Genomic DNA, 20698 nt, shown 5'->3' with positions numbered 1-20698 from the left:
CTGAAGATCATACAAATTATACAATTTTATTGCTTATTCTAGAGTTTCTTCATGTAAAATAAACCTCACTTTTCAGTCAAATAAATGATGTTTGGTCAATTTCATACATTTCTTCTGATTTGTACTAAGGCGAGCCCAAATAACATTTTCACAAAAGGAAAATGTAACATTTCAGTTGTGGGCCCAAATGGATGAAATTAAACTGAATGATAACTGAACTGTAAAGGACAAAGAACAATCGAGGGTCATGGCTTTTCACATCATCTGTGTCCTTAAAATATAACATTTGCCTCTCTGTCATCGTGTATGCGAGATAATAGATGACTGAGTTTCTGGGTCATTAATGGCACCGATGCCGGGACATTTTTCTCTTCTATTCAGACCGTCTGGTCAGAGGAGGCTGTCACCCTCTCTTCATCTCTTTGGATCTTGCTTTCTTTCTCTCTCTAATCCAAACACTCCTGTGTGCAGCACGTTGGCATTAATTCAGCCTATTATGAGAGACAGAAGAGGAATTACAGTATTTTATTGTGAGCTAGGCCGTTTAACAGCAGTATTATGGCTGATCATTAGGCTCTTTAACTGATCCTGGGGGACGGCACTGGGGCTCCTTATTGGGGATAATTAGGAGCACACAGTGGAAGTGGGCTTTCGCTTCATGTGTGTGCCGCCGCAAACATGTAAACACGATATTCACACGGCATAATTTAGTTTAGACTGCATTCATCATCAAGGATCTTTTTTCCTTTAGAGGCGTGGGAGGATTAATGTCACAGGGGAGTTACCGAAGCAGAGAGCTGCATGTATTCCTCATGATATGACCTGCTGGCTTCATCATCACCATCATGCCATCATCACAACACCATGTTCCCTCAATGACACAGCGTGTGTGGTTGGACGGGGGATGGGTGCTGCATCCTGGATTATATATATATATATATATATATATGTCATTACTTCTTCAGAGGAGCTCATCTCTCCTATTTCTGCTGCAGTGAAGACTACTCACTTTGACAGAGCATGTCATATAAAACTATATTTCTTACATGCAGCATGGAGGACGGCCTCAGTGGGAAGACGAGCTCATATAACGGAAAATCTTCCGTCGCCTTGGATATTACCATCTGCATTCCTGACAGATCGGAGATGTAATCAATAGCAAGTGTGTAATCATCACGGGGGGGGGGGGGGGGGGGGGGCTGGGGAGCAGGTCTCCTCTCCGATATATATGAAATATGGATATATGTTCTCAGGTCATCAGATCCTCCAAAAGTTGAAAGAAAGCTATTCGTATTCCCTGCAGTAGTCAGAGTTAGAACTGACTCCACAAGCACAGGATGTGTAGCGTTCACTATTATCATTGTGTTGTTGGTCAAACTGTGTCACTGAACATGTGAACATGGAGCTGATGGTTGAAGAAGAGAAGACGATTGTGTTTGACTGGTTTTACAAAAACCCTTATATTGACTTTTTATACAGCTGTGTGCCGGGAGCCAGACTCCTTTCAGATTGCATTAGAAACACACACACACACACGCACACACACACACTTGGGTCTCCCCAAAGTTGCCCTTGATCAATAGTTATTTCCTCCTTAAAAATACTCTGTTTACACTGAGCTTTATTGGCCGCCCCCGAGTAATTCATCAATGTCACAGAGGCATGTGGGGTCGGTCTGGCAGTTTTCCTCCGCTCCATAAGCCATATCACCACATCAGCAGTGGAGATTGTGCAAAGACTTCCTGAACGTGAGGTTATTAAAGCCATTTCTCAATAATGAGCTGACAGATATATATTATTATAGAGATATACAGATATCGGCTGTAGCGCTAAGTAGTTGTATGTGACTGGCTGACACAGTATGCCTTCATAGACTCCAACTGGCGTTTCAACATTTTCCTAAATACCCTCTCCAAGAGCAGCAGCCTCTTTGAAATTATGAACATTTCACAATTTTGTGTTCTTTCTACAATACTGGTTTGCTCACGTTCCCGCTGTTTCACCGTTGATTAGCCTTCGGTTCCTTTTTGATACTTTTTGCACCTTCCACTTTAAAAAGGTCTCGGCACACTTCCGCCTGTGAGAGTCCATTAAAAACCACAAGCTTACTCAGAAAAATGCTCTCTTAGCAGGTAAGAAAAAAATATGCTAATAGCTGCCCACAACACTGGTCTGTCACGCTAATATTTGAGGTGTACTACTCACTTTTGGGGAGAGCGATGAAAGCCGGACCCAAGTGGAGGGTGGAAGAATAGTTTCTCTATGAATGATCTGTTTGTGGTAATTGTTGCATGTGTGTGACTGAGAGAGAAAGCGAGGGAGGGAAGGACAGACAGACGGGTGGAACACATTCACGCTGCTGCCCTCGGCAACCCAACATCATGTCTGTCTGTCTGTCTGTCTGTCTGTCTGTCTGTCTGTCCTTCTCCTTTGTTTTCTTCTGAGTCAAATTTTCAACCGACCAAATGCATTGTGGATGTGAATAAATCACAACCGTGAGTTTTATTTTTCGGTGGTGAACATCTATCATTTTAATACTTCACATTACTGCCAAAGCACATTTTCAAACTTGGACTACGGCGATGGATATAAGAGTCGACTGCGCAGGTTTCAATCTCACCTCCCAGTGGTTCTGCTGGGACTGGCTCTTGAGCTGGATCAGCCAATCCTGTTGGCCGTCAAACACGGCACAGTGGTGCATGGTGATGATTAGGGGCCGAGTCAACAAGGCCCCGGGGGGTCCGCAGCTCACCACGGGGCTCAGCACCGTTTGGCCATCTTCCACCGAGGGCCTAGAGGTGCGGAGGGGGGACCGACACACACAAATGCTGTTTAGTGGCTGTGTGGCGGCTCTCTGGGTGTATGTATGACACGGCGGAGCTGACAGGGGCAGACGCAGCTCCGGGGCGGGGATGTGGCTGCAGGCGATGCATACCTCATGTTGTCCTTCCTCTGAACCGTCACATACATCTCGTACACTCGGCCCTGAGGAATGGCCCCCGCTGGAATAAGCAGACTCACTCCTGGGGAGCACAAAACAGACAAACAAAGAAGGCATTTGTAAGAGTTGTAGTCGAGGCAGAGGAGCCAACGTGAAATGAAGGTCTTGTCATTTTACGTTTAATGGATGAATCGTAACGTATTCCTACACATGTACAGAGCAATTAATGTGATAATTATTTTAATTATAGGAGGTATAGCAGTGGCTGCAATTCCCATCAGCCCCACACAGAAAAAACATGGCAGTTTATTGCTTTCTCCTGTGCCACTAGGGAATAGTGTGACATTTAATTTCTAAAATCAATGATCTCTCTGCTCTTCATAGCATTTTCATATTGCTGCAGCCAGCGTGATTTACATTATTCTATCTCGGATTGATTTGATATGATGTCCTGTCCAATGTGTTTTTTTAGGACCACCTCCCCCCCTCCCACACACACATTCCCCTACACACACACACAGGCGTTCTCTCTCTGGAGGGGGTTTCTCAGATAGCTCATTGATTTCCCCATGTCCTTGTACTGAACTTTTCAAAAAAGGTGACAGACAGCTTCTCTTGCTAGCCAGCGAAGCAATCACAACTCAGGGACGTGTCGCACACTGCCACTCGTTCCTCGCAGCGAAGCTTCAAAGAGATGGGAACTGCCTTTTTTTTTTAAGATGCAAACTACCAAACAGCCACGCTGAAGGTGCCACAAAAATATTTCATTAGCCAGACACACGAACGGATCACATATCCAATGTGCTCTTTCCTCTTCCCTCCGCCTATGTAACATGATGAAGGTTTTTTTTTTTACAGGAATCAAAACGAGAAAAAGAAACTTGAGAAGTCGCTGTATCCTTTAATGTCCCTGCTCGTTTGCCTGGGCCTGTCAACATGCATCTGTGGCATGTTACAAACGGCCCACATGTTTGAAGTGAGGACAGCGTGGCTAATGTAAGCTGCCTGAAACCGTATACCTCCACGTCAGGGCTTCCAGTGCACACACCCTGGGTTTCCATCCACCCGTATCACGCTGTGTGCCGTCAACACCCGACAGCTTCGCGTATGTTTCGGCATATTATTTGGAGTTATCCTCGTAAAGGTGGTAAAGAGGCTCATTAATCTGGAACACGGGTTATACTGTAATCGGTCCAGTCTGGTGAGCACTTTCAATAATGTGTGAATAAATGAGAAAATGTGTAACAACGTAGAAACAAACACCAGTACTCATTATTATTATTATTATTAGTGTTGGCACGTTTCACCTCACTTGACCCGCCAGATGGTTCGTTACACAGAACCATCTGAGTAGTCGTCATTGGAAACCGTGGTGTGTAACATTGTGCCTTGTGACTATTTGCGTTTTGAGTTGTTGAAAAGATCAATAAAACTCTGAACAGCTAGACACGACTGTTCAATGGTAACAAAACCTGCCTTTTAGCACATCTTAAGCTCACAAACACTTTACATCTGGTTTGTTTCATCCCTTTAAAACCAAAGTGTAAAAATGACAAGTTGTGTTTGGGGGGGGGGTTTGTGTGTGCCTCATGCAGATGCCAGACAAACAGCAGAGGTAGCGGGAAGCTACTGTGCCAAGCCAAGAAATACTTTGGAGTGTAAGTGCCAATTTCACGGAATCTTGGAGGGAAACATTTCGGGCTCAGAATATCATCACCTATTATAAAGGAGAAAAAAAAAATAGAATGGGCCCCATAGAGGAAAAGAGCTGATGGATGATCTTTTCTCCATGTCAGGCTAGACTGTGGAGAGGAGATAATCCTTCCAGTTGGAAAATATGTGCACACACCCGCACATTCTCTCTCTCTCACACACACACACACACACACACACACACACACACACACACACACACACACACACACACACACACACACACACACACACACACAAAAGGAGGTACTTTTACTAAATACTGATGAGAGGAAGAGCTCATAAAGCACCCGAAGGGAGAGCCACTGGGTATATGGAAACATACTGTTCCAATCAGCAGAGACACAAAGACATCTAAGGATGTTTAAGGTGAACTATGAATTTGTCGGAACTTTAAAATCCTTCTTTCACGAATGAGAGCTCATTTATTCCCTTTCTTATACTATGTTAAAAACAGATTTTGCGCGGTTAAACACATGAATATTCAATGAATCACAGACCACAGCTGTTAAAAACACTTGCTCTCATTGTCTGGTACGGTACCTGAGTTGGGCACAATGAGGTGTCCCCCCTGGGAACTGATGGAGCCCAGCGCGGTGCAGGACGGGTCCCGGGTGCGGAGCAGCGTCTGGGTCTGTGTGCGACGGCCCATCGTGCTGTCGCTGTTGTCCAGGAGGCAGTGCGGTAGCTTCGGGGACAGTTTGGATGAGAACTCCCCTCCCAGGTCATCCTGCGGGGTCACCAGGCCTGAGGAGTTGTACACCTTGATCTTCAGATTGGGGAGCGGGTCCAGCAGAGGGGAATTGGTCATGGGGATTTTGTCAGCCACGTCGTGGAGGGCGTAGACTGGGCCGCGGTACATGGCGGCTGCGGAGGTCAAGTCAGGGGGCGCTGTGAGGAGATCAGCTGCAAAAGAGAAGAAAGTGACATCAGTCAAGAGAAGTTGGTCGCTGTATATTCTGAAAAATCTAAATGGGAAGCACAAGGAAGTAAAGTGTTGGCAGCAATCAGCAGGACGGCTGCCTGACTCCACTCGTTTGTTTTTTCACTCATTAGGGAAGTCCAACTCACCGGCAAGAAACATTAGTCAGTCAGAGAATTTATAGGCACAGCTGTGATTCATGAGCAACAGATGGCATAACCAACGCTCAGTTTACCCAGCAGGTACAAGGATGAATGTTCAATAGCCGCGCTGAGTGGGTGGAGCGACGGCAGCGGGAGCTCTCCGTCCTCCAGCTTTTCCACGCCCTCCGACCTCTCTGCTTTTTCCGACAACGCAGAAAGTTTCTACACGGTGCAGATGTAAATGTGAGCCGCAAAAAAAAAAAAAAAAAAAGAGATGGCCAGAATAATGATTTATATCATCGTAGTTCCCATTTTCTGCAGTAGTAGAGTAGTTGTAGTAGAATGAGTGTTGTTATTGTTAATGCCATATAAAACAGCAGCTACTGAATATAGTAGTGTAGGTCTTTTATTTATGTCTCAATCCAAAGACAATTTAATTTGCATTAGTAGTCAGTATTCAGTCAGTTCACACATAGAGACTGGTTTTGATTTGTTTATTTATCACCACCAGATCTCGTCTTCATTCGTCTGGTTGAGACATCTAGTGATTTGGACAGCAAGAGGCTAACATCAATATTATTATTAAATATATTTATTTCCACATTTTTTTTTTCTCTCATAAAAATTCAATCACATGGAAAAATCTGATGCATGAACATTGTGGTTAACTTGTTGCTTTCCAGCGTTTGCCCATCAGCTCTGTGGTGGCTTAACTAATGTCATTAACGTGGACAAAAACAGAAATAACACCATTTAGCAAACTTTTAAATAGAAAAATCGTAATTTCCTGTCTTTTCCTGTCCTTCAGAGTATGACTAATCCATCTGTTCCCCTTCCGTCTTATTGTCTCGCTCGCTGCCACCTGTCCTCACCTCTGCGTCTTACCTTTTAAGTCAAGCGTCACCAGCCCAACTCTAATTACAGTTTAATATGCGACACGCAGACTGGCTTCATTGGGCCTTAATGAAGGGGCATCGTTTGGCCTCCCATCACGACGACAAGCATTTTAATAGTTCCACCACCTCGCCCACGCAAACATGCTGTCTGGATTTCTCTCACAAGCTCCCTGCTCATCCAGTCAAAAGGGCACATTTGCATTCCCATCATCACTAACAAACATATCTCGCCAGGTTCATGTTACCGGTTGCTAATGCAAATGATTCACATTGCCTGACATCACAGGTATGATTGAAACAAAAGTCAAAACGTTCTGTTCTATTTTGACTGAAATGTGTTTTACTCGATCTGACTTTTACAGATTTGAATCATAAATGTTCTAAAATTTTTGTATCTGTATTGCAATCCTATTCTAACCATGCGACACCATTAACGTGCATCCTTTCAACCCACCTTTGCGGGCCGTCTTGATGCTGACTGGCTGGAAGCCACCGTTGAGGGCGGAGGTGTCGATGATGTCAGAGTCGAAGTCGCGGTGGTTCTTCCTGTAGATGAAGAGTGCCACGACGACAGAGATGACCAGGCACATGATCACCGCTATGACGATACCCACGTACAGAGCGACGTCATCTGTGCTCGGGGCCACTAGAGGGGGAGGGGGGGGGGGGGGGGGGGGGGGGGGGGACAGAAAAAGACAGAGAGAGAATTAGCCTTTAAAGAAAATCTCATAAGGCCACACCGACGTCTTTCTTTCCCAGCATGATGAAGCCATTATCAGCAGACTCATATCCTGGTTTAAGATTGAGCCGGATATTAATAACCATCTACTGGGAAATAAATGCATACAGTCCTCCTGTGTGTTTTGTGTGTAGTTAAGGCTGGCCCCGCTGTGGCAACTAATATTGGGTTTGATTAAATAATGCAAGGCACTCTTAATTATCAGAAGTCAGAAGGGATAATGATGCATGTAATGGAGAGAGAGTCATGCACAGCTTTATTTAGTTGACATTTAATATTCAATTTTGGCCGATACACTAACGGGCACACGAAAACCCCTTGCAAAAAAATCTGCTCAACATATGTCATGAGTGGTGGGTCCAATATAATAACAAAGTCACAGATGCATATTTCCTATAAGAAGCCATATTGTGTGTGTGTGTGTGTGTGTGAGAGGGGGTTTTACACCATGCATCACAGAGATAATTAAGACACATGAAAAATAAATATAATGACGATCGTTTCGGCGCACGACGGCGCCATTAATAAGGAAGGCTGCTCCAGTGCAGCCCGATGACACGCTGTCCTAACAAGCAGCCTCAGAAGCCAGATCAAAAGTCCTGAAGACTGAGATAGAGATGTTTTCATCTTGGAATTACCGTGCTCTGTGTTGGAGTTCAGAGTCTGTCTCCGTCTTTGTTCTTACACACTGCAGATATGATCTAGACATAGCTTGCATTTCTCAAATTGTCTTTCATCTCTGTCTTCCTTCCAGAGTCTTTCTGTCCACTTTCCAGCTGGAGAAAAACCTCTGATTAGCGGGCCTGGCATGGATATAGTGGCTGCTGGAGACGCAGACTCAGACAGCCACTCATTACCGATCAGACCTTTTAATGGATGCCTACTGACAGCCTGAACCCTCTGTAGTGTTTGGAGAAGAATGTTCTTCACTGTCACCGAGTTGACAAATGGGGAGAAACTCTTCTTTAGAGGTAGCAAAATGCCACGAGGCATGTGTGAGCCTGTATGTGTGCATTGTGTATATATACACACACACACACACACACACACAGATTACATAGATGTCAGGGGGCTCTCCAAAAACTCAAACACTAAATCATATAGACACATACTAATTTGTTACAGAATGAAGTCATTGTGATCAGAGAGGTCATTTATGTTTGTTTTTTTTACATCATTCTTGTATGCAAATGCAACATAATCTGCACCAGTAGATGGCAGCATCAGCCACAGATCCATACACAGCATGTTCTTCATGCATGATGCTCAGCATTTGTGTAAATTAGCCCCATGTGTCTCAGGGATACAGATGGCACTCAATCTGTGTCTCTGGTGTTGCCTTGCACAAAGGAGGAGAAGCGGGAGAAAAGCAGGAGAAGGGAGTGTTTTTTTTGTGACAAGCCAAAGTCATAAATTGTGTTTTTGAGCACATCTTTGATCTCCGAGAGTAAAAATGTGTGGCTTGTTTTTCTCTGGTTATGACTTTTGGGTTCATGTAAAATGAGTAATAGGTTGTTCAATCTTGCAAGTATGCCACTCAACACGTTGTCAGTTTAAAATCCATGATATTTACTTTGAGAATAATTTACTCTATTAGAATAATACTGTAATAACTGCAATTCACATAGTCTCACCTGATTGGTCAAGTCTTGCCTTTAGTTGGCTTTTTTTGTTGGTCATTAACGCCTCTCTGTTTAAGTTTTATATAAAAATTGTAAAAACGAATGGAGGCATATTATTTGACATGAAATAGCCGTGTTGTTATTCAAGAATGATGAATCATCCTTTTTTTTCACGACCGCATTTTCCCGTCACCGTGAAATTCAACTGTGAGATTGGCCGTCGAATCAGGCTGCTCGGATCTAATCATCGACTATTCTGGGTTCTCCATCGGAAATTATCTAGGTATGACCTCCACTAAGGCATACCTTTTTGTGCTCACTGCATTACCATAGCGATTTAGGGGAAAAAAAGCTTGTTTCTTTAGGTTAAGATGTGCTGAATGGTCGCAATTAAAGCGGCGGGGGAAGACTTCATTTCCATCAGTCCCCATGAGTGACCTCGCTCTCTCTACGCCGCCTTAACTGAGACATCACATTAAAGAGGAATGTCAAGATATATCCTCATATATGTTAGCCCTCTAATCCTCCTCCACGCGCAGACGCGAGCTGGAAACAGAGCAGGGAGCCGACGATGAAAGTCTGAAAAATGTAATTTCACCGTGCTTCCTCGGCAAAGCTTCCCCGCAGTTATTTAACATATATCCCCTCAGTCGAACAATCTCCCATCCCCGCTTTGATGATGGAGGCAGCAACCTGCTCAGTGTACGCATTAAAATGTATCACTTAGATTAATACATCCCTTTGAACATGAGCCATTGTTGGAGAGGGAAAAGTACAAGAAATGGAAATGAAAGGGATTATTGAACACTTCATTCTCTGCGAGGACGCAGAGATTTACAGGGGGAGATGCAGAGAAGGGAAAAAAAGGACTACAGATTTACACTAAGGAAGACACAGTGGGTTAAATTGTTTGCCACAACACAGCTCACGGGGAGATTAAGTATCAGGCTGAAGTTCTTAAGGCGCAACAGGGCAATGAGCAATATCAGCTTTGACTTAGAGCAGCAGCAAACAGGCAGCCGGCTAGCAGAGAGACATTATGAGAAAGGACGGGACGGAAATAAAATAAAATCTGTAAATCTGCAAGTAAAACACAAAACAGAACAGCAGTAATGAAACATAGAAGGACATGAAAGAACAATGGCAAACATTTGTTTCTCATTCGCACAAATAACCACTTGTAAAAGTTTGTTTGCAATAAAAGTAATGTTGCTAATGAATTATCTGGGGATATGAGGGGACTGTAAAAATTCCTTGTGCACAAACTCTCAATGAAGATTAGAGACAGACGTGAGGATGAATGTAGAAAATGATGTTAAAAGAACCAAAAACAAAAAAATAACTCACATGAATTTCCCAAATCACTCTTGCCTTTTGCCTCAGAGGACTTCTGATATAAGGAACCTTGAAGAGAGGAGAGGATGGGTGGGAGAGAGAGAGCAGGGGATGTAAGGAGGGGTGAGGGGAGGGGAGAGGGAGGGGAGAGGGATGATGAAAATCAAATTTAAGCCAACAGAAAAAACAAACTCAACAAATGAGACAGCAACAAACTCATGAGTAGGAGTGATGACACAGGGACGCGATCTTTCTTGATTTGGCCCCTCCTCTCCAGATCTGTGTACAGACTATATAGATGGATGAGCGGAGGGGGGGGAACATGGAGGTTCTGTGAGGGAGCGGTGCGATCCATCAACCGGGTTTAGTGCCACAGCAGCAGCAGGACTGATGCTGGCAGGTGAGGGGAAGAACGGAGGGGCTGATGAAGTGAGGACTCCAACAGCCTCGCATCCGTCACTGGGAGGTGGATGGAGGGGTCGGTAACACGGGGTCGGAAGGAGGAGATCACGTAAGGCAAAAAAGGTTGAAGAAGAAATGTTCAACATGGATGGCTTTTCGGGATTTTTGAGTCGGCTTTGGTGTTTGTTGACGTGAAGAGGAAAGCAGCTTAGAAGTGCAGCCAAGGATGGTGCACATAATATTCCGGCTCCCTGGGACATCCATAAACAACTATACAAACAATGAAGTCCTTATTGGAGAGGGAGAGAGCCACGGGCAGACAAGTGGACCGACAGGAAAATCAATGGCTTGATAGATGGGGTTGGTGTGTTCATGTAATCAGGCAACGGGGTGGACCAGCCCGGAGCAGGGGGGTGGTGGGGGGGGCTCTGTCAGGGTCAGTCTAACTGATGGCCCATTTGAACCCATCCTGCAGAGTTTCTATTCATCCGTCAGTCTACAGTATAGCCAGAGTAAAAGCATGCTTCACTGGGTGGGCTCGGAAAGGAAACCTCAGTGCCCCAGAGAGACCGCGATTATTCCTTCCTGACAACATGGTGCTGGGGAGGAAGTGGGACTTATAGGACAGGAAATCACCGTCTGTGTTTCAGCCATTACTCCCTTCAATGTGACAGATTTCCATCCTCAGAGAGAGATACTGTTATCGGGCAAAACTGAGGTCATTGTTATAATAACTACTGTTTTTTTCCCTTCTTATGTTCTCATTTTCGCACTTTAGGATCTGTTTTTCCCCCCATGTTTGATAGCAATAAAGCATTTGCCCTGGCTATGAGTATGCACTCCCCTTTCTCTACATCAATATGCCAAGTAAATGTCATGTCTGAGAATCAGAGAAGGCAGACCGCCGAGGGAGAGCGAAAAACAAGAGAGTTAGACAGGTCATCCTCAGCGAACTGTGAAAACTACACTCCTGTGTTAGAGTTGGGAAGTTCTCTCTGAACGGGCAGAGTGCAACCTCTCTTGATCAGTAGATGCGTAACTTTGTTAACGCCTAACCCCCCCCCCTAAACTTGAAATGCGATGAACAAGCAGCAAAGTAAATTATCACACAACGATCTCCTTTTTGACTCGGTGTCAGTTGTGTTTTTGTGCAGCGGTGGAGGCAGAGCATCGGCACGTTTACTATTTCCAGCTCTGGTTGGATCAAATTCCTTTCGCCCCCCCCTGATTTCAGCGATGGATTGCCATTGAAGTGATTTAAATAAATTCAAACAACAGAAAATAAGATCAAGGTGCAACGGAATCCACAGACACGCGTTCGCCCCGGTCCGAGGCGCCGCACTGGAGGGAGCAGATCAGCGGTCCGAGGTGAGTTCGGATTGCACACAACTTCCACTCCCAATCATATTTGCCATAATGTGAGCTTTTAGATAATGGGGCCGTTCTCCTAAATGCTCGTGGAAATGGTCATTAGCGTTGACATAAGTGGCTTCACCCTCTTAGCTTCCCAAAAAATCAATCCCTGAAATGATCCTAAATCTATATCATTATGGCTTTATATTCTCTGCAAGCCGGCCATCAATCTGCAGAGAACTAATGCTTCTGTGATAGGTTGAGTCGCCGGAGGGCGGGGAGAGTGTGGGGGGGGGAAACGTCTTTTGTGCCGCAGAGGGAGAATAAAATATGATGAATAAGACAAATATGAGTAGGTTTTCTTGTAGATTGCTAGCCGATGTTTCTATACGCCGCAAACGTACGACCTTGGCTGTAAAATCAGCTAATGCGTTCCACGTCAGATGGAATCACTGCCATAGTTTCCTGTCAGTCCTCCATACGTACGGACAGACAGACCAGTCGGTGACATAATGCAGGTAGCAGTTCGCCGCCCGACGGGTTGCTCACGGCGACGGCCCGGCTGCATCAAAGTGTAGACATCCAGCAGCCGAGCCTCCGTTATACTATTAGTGTCACCATCACCATCTGCGGTAGGTTACACGCATAATGGAGGCATCTGTGACAGCGTGTGGGGGTCTAACACATTCAGAGATGTTTATTGGGGAGGATTTTTTTATTGAACTAGACAGAGTTTAACTCGGTTACAGTCTTCCCAGCAGCCTTCCCTCTCATCCTCCTTTTCTTGTTAGAACCGGCACGGAAACCAAGGCAAAGACTATTTTAGTAGATGAAGTTCAAGGTATCAAAAAGTTTACCCTGTAGCTTCATAACACTGCAGTGAACACGCACACACACACACACACACACACACACACACACACACACACACACACACACACACACACACACACACACGTGTGCATCACAGCGACTGCAGCATGACTCCAATCTGTGAATGTATTATAAAGGGAGCGGGAGCACGGTTGTTGGCTCGACTAAACTGCGTGGCTGTTTTCAACTTGCTGGAAGAGAGAAAAGCAGAAAACAATTTGTTGCCTGCAGAGAAATATCTGGCTGCACCACAAACTGGCTTTGGCCTTTTTATTGTTAGCAACAAAACAGTGAAACCAATTGAAGAATTGTGATTGATGAGGGAAAAAATGCTGATGCATCCCGGAGCCTTTTCTATACTTGGGAATCATGGTGAGATCAGATTATTTGCAGTACAATACTTCTCTGAGACTAGACTAGATTGAAGTCTGCAATACTTGTTCACTTTATGAGACTAGATTGAAGTCTGCAATACTTGTTCACTTTATGAGACTAGATTATATGAAGTCTGCAATACTTGTTCACTTTATGAGACTAGATTATATGAAGTCTACAATACTTGTTCACTTTATGAGACTAGATTATATGAAGTCTACAATACTTGCTCACTTTATGAGACTAGATTATATGAAGTCTACAATACTTGTTCACTTTATGAGACTAGATTATATGAAGTCTATGATACTTGTTCACTTTATGAGACTAGATTATATGAAGTCTGCAATACTTGTTCACTTTATGAGACTAGATTATATGAAGTCTATGATACTTGTTCACTTTATGAGACTAGATTATATGAAGTCTGCAATACTTGTTCACTTTATGAGACTAGATTATATGAAGTCTACAATACTTGTTCACTTTATGAGACTAGATTATATGAAGTCTACAATACTTGTTCACTTTATGAGACTAGATTATATGAAGTCTACAATACTTGTTCACTTTATGAGACTAGATTATATGAAGTCTGCAATACTTGTTCACTTTATGAGACTAGATTATATGAAGTCTATGATACTTGTTCACTTTATGAGACTAGATTATATGAAGTCTGCAATACTTGTTCACTTTATGAGACTAGATTATATGAAGTCTATGATACTTGTTCACTTTATGAGACTAGATTATATGAAGTCTGCAATACTTGTTCACTTTATGAGACTAGATTATATGAAGTCTACAATACTTGTTCACTTTATGAGACTAGATTATATGAAGTCTGCAATACTTGTTCACTTTATGAGACTAGATTATATGAAGTCTGCAATACTTGCTCACTTTATGAGACTAGATTATATGAAGTCTACAATACTTGTTCACTTTATGAGACTAGATTATATAGTCTGCAATACTTGTTCACTTTATGAGACTAGATTATATGTAGTACAATACTTGCTCACTTTATGAGACTAGATTATATGAAGTCTACAATACTTGCTCACTTTATGAGACTAGATTATATGAAGTCTACAATACTTGCTTACTTTATGAGACTAGATTATATGAAGTCTGCAATACTTGCTCACTTTGCAACACATGTAATTGCCTGGTCGGGTAAAGCAGCTCGTCTACACATGTGCCACTTACATCTAATTGGACCGAAGAAATCCAGAGATTTAAAATTCAGGTACTTATCAAAGCAAGCCTGGTAGATTTAATTACAATATAATCACTTATTATTTTAAATATATCTCCAAATGCTTCGCCTGTGACAAGGATAATTATTCGGAGCACTTCCGTGTGTCTTTATTTCAACATACACTTATATCTGCAGCAGAGCTGACACAAGAAAAGACATGCCGTGGTTTCCACTTATGTCACTTTTATCCAAAAAAGTGTATCATGAATGTGCAAATAAAGAGACTGTGGGCAGGGAGGAAAGGCATTTTAGCATATCTTCTTGTTTATGTATGAGCGAGGTGAGACAGAGTGAGAGACAGGGTGAGAGTGCCATGTGGGGAAGTGAAACACAGCGCGTTGATGAAAGAGCGGAGCGGTCAAAGGGTGAAGAAATGTCTCCGGTTCGGCCGGTCAGAGGGAGTAGCGGAGGATTAGTCGGGTACTCACTCTGCATGCACATCCCATCGGTGCAGTTCTTGGACTGGAGCACCATGCCCTCACAGTCCTTCCCCCCGTTTTTGGGTGCCGGGGCGCCGCATTCTCTCCTCCTCCAGTGGGTGCACTCTGTCCCACAGGTGGACCATTTACTCCACTCTGTCCACAGGCCATCCACTACCACACAACAGACAGGACAGACAGGGGGGAGGGGGGGATGAAATGACAGATGAGAACGCGTGGGTGAACGGATGCATGATTGAGACGGTGAGGGATATGTGGGAGAGAGACACACGTAAGGGCGGAGGCGCAAACAGAGCGAAATATGCAAACTTGAATCATATTTTCATGTATTTTTCTGTTTGTTTTTTTTGTGCACCCATACCCTGTCCACTACTAAGAGGGTGTAACGTAATCGGATAGCCATACCTGGGCAGAGAGGATTGCACGCCAGCTTCTGGATGCCTTGCCCGTCGCAGATGGCGCCGCCGTTGAGCGGGGCCGGGTTGGTGCAGCTGCGCGTGCGTTTCTGGTAACCGCGGCCACAGCGGCTGTTGCACACCGACCACTCGGTCCACGTCGACCAACCACCGTTCACTGGAACAGATGATGATAAAATATGCTGAAACGTCATTCAGGCTGTTTGTTTTCTCACCACCGTCCTTAGATTCATAATGCATTTTTAAAAACAAGTTAAAAACATACATTATAAGAAATAAAAAAAAATAAAAACATTACATTTGGATTTTATTAGGTTTGTCTCCATCATTCATCCCTTTGTAACATGTACGTATAGTGTTTCTGTGTGTTTGACCCTGACATCTCGGGTCATTACTCTGCCATGCAGCCAGACAGTAAATTCTGGTCAGATTGCGGCATTTTCCCATTCACTGATTCCTCCTAATGCCTCTCTTCCCTCGCTCATCCATCTCTGTCAGCAACTAAATCCAGTGCAGAGTGACACCAGGGCTTGTGGCTGAGAACAAGTCCGTGGCATTTGAGATGGTGGAACCGGGAGGGGCCCCTCGGAGCCTCCGACTTTCAAAATGTGACATGCTTATGAGTGAAGCCCAAAATATTGGACTCTGGGGGGGAAGACTGCCAAAGTCCACATTTCTTTACTGTCTGCGCTCTTTCCTCCGTGGATCATGAATCTGTCTCCTCTCTCCCTCCTTCTCTCCTTTTGTTTCTGCTCCTGTTTCCAGCGTCCTTGCAGCAGGAAGAGGCTGGAAACCACTGGGCTAAAAACAGACTGGCTGTCCTTCTCACTAGTATCTGACACACCTCTCCCATATCCTTTGAGTCCCCTATCTGTGCTCTCACATACAACTGTGCATAAAGGTGCGAATATCCCATTTTGGGAGAAAAAAAAAAACAACCAAGGACGGCACTGACAGACGCCGTGGCTTGTTGTACTTTCTGTCAAGGATGAGCTGACATCAAAGCAGTTATTCGACACTTAGTCCTAATAGACTGTTGGAGACGGTAAAGCCTTGCACAGACAGCGACCCTTGTCCCTGAAATCGGCTCTCTTGGATTTACAATTTGTTTGTACATCGCGCTTAGATTTATCGCGTCATCCTCAATGTCCACGTCGTGCAGAATGTGATGAGGGGATTTCAGATTTTAGGGAAACTTAACCCCGGTGAAAGCATCGTTTTCAAACATCTGTTCCTCCATTCACATACATGCAGTGACTCTTCATTCGGAAAAAAAAAAAATGCACAGCCTCCAGCAGGCGTCGGTTCGTCTTCACAGCCGCGCTGTGCAATAACAGTCGTGTTAGCTGATGTTAGGGAAACAGTGGGTGAGTCTGTGTGAAACCGCAGCGGGGGTCTCTTTAAGTACGCCTCAGCCACATCAGCACCTCGCTTACAGTTCAGAAAAATCACTTATCTTCCATTCCTTGCACACCTTGCGGCGTGAACAAAATGAGCGAGTGTTACACGCCCCGGGAGAGAGAGAGGGATTCGCTTTATGCAGAGTGACTTTGAAATTTGTTGTTTTTTTTTTTTTTTTTTTCTCCCCTCAGTTGAGCTGCCTTCTTATAGGAACTCAACACTTTTCTCTCTGCACTGGCGTCTGACTTAACCGATCTGGAGGAGGGAGTGCAGATCGGGAGATGTGAGACTGTATTTGTGGATCTCATTGAGGTGGTTGTGTGTTCAGATGGAGGCCTTACCATAGACGATAACGGTGGCGGTGGTGCTGCGTCTCTTGGCCACGATGTTCTTCGCGACGCAAGTGTAGTTGGCGGTGTCGGAGAGGCGGGCCTGTTTGATGATGAGGTTGTGGTCGATGGTGATGTAGAAGTTCCTGTCATCCGCGGGATCTATAACTTCCTCGTTCTTTAACCACTCCACCTAAGAGAGAGAAGAAGAAGAATACAGAGAGCTCAGACAGAATCTCTTTTAAACAGACGGCGTGAGGGGATGTGACGGGTTGACCTCTCAAATTGAAGAAAAATCACAGCGATGATTAGACAAGCCGTGGTTCGTCTCTGCTCTCCGACTAACCTCTCACATAGCGGCGGGATTAGAGCGCGATTGTTTACGTCTCTGAGGTCCCGCTACAAAAAGTCAATAGCTATCATGCTCTTTTTATTCTCCCCCTAGAACAAAGCACTACAGTAACTGCAGCATTGTCAGGCGGTGGAGGAAATTCTGGAAGCTGAGAGTCTCTCTGACCTTTCCTTATGAGTTTCATTCCTCTAAATGATACGGATATTGAACTCCTGGCACTATCACAGAACTGGGGACCATTTAGAGCCGTTATTTGGCTGTAAATCACCGAGATCCTTTTTCTCTCTCAAGAGGTGTGAAGGTACGGGAGGGTTTTTTTTTTTTTTTTAAGAATAACACGTGCCACGTCACACTCTGCGGCCACTTTGAAAAAATAATTTGCTGGTTCTCTGGTTTTCTTCAAAAGGAGCCATCCAGTGACGGGGAGGCCTGCCAAATAGATAGCTTCCTGCGTATTGTGGTATCCCCCGATAAGAGATAAGACGCTAAGAAGTGCAGGCAAAGACAGGTAGGATGTTTATGAAGGGTCTTTCTCATGAGAGATAAAGTATCTCAAAAAAAGTGGGACAATAACCTGATATGAAGGGCCGCCGAGAACAAAACGGCGTGCAGGCTCACTGTTGTTGTTGTTGGAAACACAGAAAGGCCATGCAGAGGTGCAGAGATGTACAACACGTCAGGCTTTGTTGCAGGACCAGCATTGCTAGAACTTTCTCAAAGGAGAAGATGGGCCGATTGTGACATGCATCACCAGCTTCACTGGGGTTTTGTGTTTGCTTGAGATGGCAGATATCAAAGTCGCCATCAGAGTAATACCTCAGCTGCCTGCTCTCACATCCAGCGGGGAACACGTCGCAGAGGCTGACAGGGAGATGTTTTCAATACCGCACAATTATTTTCAGTTAAAGTATTCTTCCCCAGCCTCCCCTTCACATCGACGTATGCAGCACATAAAACACGTATCACCACGACGCGCTCACATCTGACCAAACACCGGATGCGGACTTAACATCAGCAGAGCTTTGAAGTAAAGCTCGATGTTTATTCTCTGCTGATTTTTGCTGTTTATGGATGTTTTCTTCCATAAACAGCGAGTTAGCTGAATCAATCTCGAGGAGCTGTCTTATACGTCGTCTTTGTTCCTCAAATCATGGTACAGCATCTTGGTAATTCTTGCCACATAGAAAGAAGTCTTTATGTTAGCAGATGCTATTTTCCTTTAATTTGCTACTAGATTCTTAATGAAAGGAGCATGCAGTACGGACTTAGACACCAGAAACAGAACATCTAATCTATGGTAATAGATGTGTCATTGTCATTCTGTTGACACTGTCAATCCTTAGGTGTCAGTCTTTATTATTCCTGTGAACGGAAACCACTCAGTGAGAACGATGGTTGGCGATAACGCAGCTTAAGAACACGGAGCGCTCTTTAATGGTTACTCTGGGATTTTTATAGCAAAGCCTGAACATATGTGATAGGTGTATATAATTACGCGCCTCAGTATTGTGCTATTAAGTTGGCTTCTGTTTTAATTTTACTGCAACAAATGTGCCTCGACATCTGCTAAGGTGGCAGTTAGACATCTGTCATGACATTCAGGAGTGGAGGAGCAGAAGATCTCAATAATAACTCACTAAGCGGCAGCTTCTGGTGACATTTCCTCCCTGAAGAACACAGAGGGATCTAAATGTCATCTTATTATATACATTAGGCATAAGCATTAGAAATAAAGTTAAATAACTACCTCTGCATTATCACTGCAATGAAAGCTACCACTACCATCATTATAGATTGCATGGAGGCTACATTATAGCCATTGAACAAGGGTTATGTAGATGTGTTGCAATATCAACATCAATCGTTAATACTGAATGCTACTAAAAAATATGGACCAGCAAAGATTTCAGAGGAATCCGACTGCTATTTTGTGTTCCCTGTGTCATGAAGACAAGTTGATGAAAAGATGATGCAATCAAAAAAAAAGATGATTGTTGACATCATAAATGTAAAAAAACAATGTTATTTAGAGGTTTTTTTTCCTACTGCGCGCTGAGCAAAGAGCATTAGTACGTACAAGGTCCATTCTTCCAATGGAGATTGACAGCCGATACAAAGAGGTGGTTAGCCAATTTTGCTCCAATCACAGAGGCAGCCTCTCCAAACACGCTGCGTTCAGATGTCAAGAGCACTTTTATATGAGAAGGTAATTAAAAATTGAACAAAAGGGCTTTTCAGTGCAGATGGAGGGGTGGGAGGGAGACGGTGACGAGGAGATGGAAAGTGGTGAGAAACTCGTGTCGGGAGTGGGAACGCGTGTGTGTGTGTGTGTGTGCGCAGGGAGCTAAAGTGAGCAACAGTTCACCCGTCATGTTTCTTCAGCGCCGACTATAATTAGGGCTCATTAATAAAACCTGAGATGAAAAGGTAAGCCAATCTACACCATACTTGTGGAAAGATCGCAAATGATTAAAATTATGCAGAAGACAAAATCTCGTATAGCATTTGTCCAACTTTTCGCATGGCAACACACACACACACACACTCTCACACTCACACTCACATTCACAGCTCGTTAGCATCTGATTGGCAGTAAAACATCCGGAGAGGTAATTGGCACATTTCTTGTCATTAACGAAGGGAAATTGCCACATGTCAGCTGTCTTAAAGAAAAGGGAGTCTGTCTCGGCTGCGAGACAGCTAACTGACAGCGAGGGACAGGCAGCGAGACGGTCACCTAAACCTAGAGAGGACGAGGAGGAGACGGACAGAAAGAAAAGCGCAGGACAGATGGTAAGGAGGTGATGGATGGGTGAGAAGGAGTGTGGTGTACGTACAGCAGGAGGAGGGTCACAAGTGTGCATCATCACCACCGAGCACAAGAAAAAATAAAGACGGGGAACGGAGGGAAAAGGTTACAAGGAGGTGACTTTGTCTTGAAGAGGCGAAAGTGTCTGAATGAGTGAGTGAGGAAAGGGAAAGACTAGAGAGGTAAACCAAGAAGAACGATCTGAGAGGACAGCTTTTCTTTCTTTTTGTCGTCTCTTGAGCTCTGGAGAACTCATAGACCAGAGATGCATCATGGGTGGCATTGAGAAAAATAATGAAGACAGGTTCGAAAAAGAAATCTCGCAAAGGAGGAACTAAAAGGGTTGCAAAAGAAATCCAGGAATATTCAA

The 20698-nt window shown here is 44.2% G+C and overlaps 1 protein-coding gene across 2 annotated transcripts in view; it reads right to left on the bottom strand.

Moving 5' to 3' along the window:
* The window catches only part of unc5cb (unc-5 netrin receptor Cb), a 102557-nt gene that overhangs the window by 6963 nt on the left and 74896 nt on the right, over positions 1 to 20698 (bottom strand). The window contains exons 5-12 of one of the 2 annotated variants that reach the window (XM_084035591.1): positions 17180 to 17360; positions 15427 to 15594; positions 15010 to 15174; positions 10324 to 10380; positions 7070 to 7261; positions 5198 to 5560; positions 2936 to 3023; positions 2621 to 2792 (exon numbers count right to left, since the gene is read on the bottom strand). In XM_084035591.1, coding sequence (XP_083891717.1) covers positions 2621 to 2792; positions 2936 to 3023; positions 5198 to 5560; positions 7070 to 7261; positions 10324 to 10380; positions 15010 to 15174; positions 15427 to 15594; positions 17180 to 17360 — 1386 coding nt within the window. The remainder of the gene's footprint in view (positions 1 to 2620; positions 2793 to 2935; positions 3024 to 5197; positions 5561 to 7069; positions 7262 to 10323; positions 10381 to 15009; positions 15175 to 15426; positions 15595 to 17179; positions 17361 to 20698) is intronic. The other variant, XM_084035592.1, reaches the window with a different exon arrangement.

Source organism: Eutrigla gurnardus (assembly GCF_963514095.1).
Source record: "Eutrigla gurnardus genome assembly, chromosome: 19".
NCBI classification, from domain to species: domain Eukaryota; kingdom Metazoa; phylum Chordata; class Actinopteri; order Perciformes; family Triglidae; genus Eutrigla; species Eutrigla gurnardus.
This window is presented reverse-complemented; position numbering and strand designations above follow the sequence as displayed.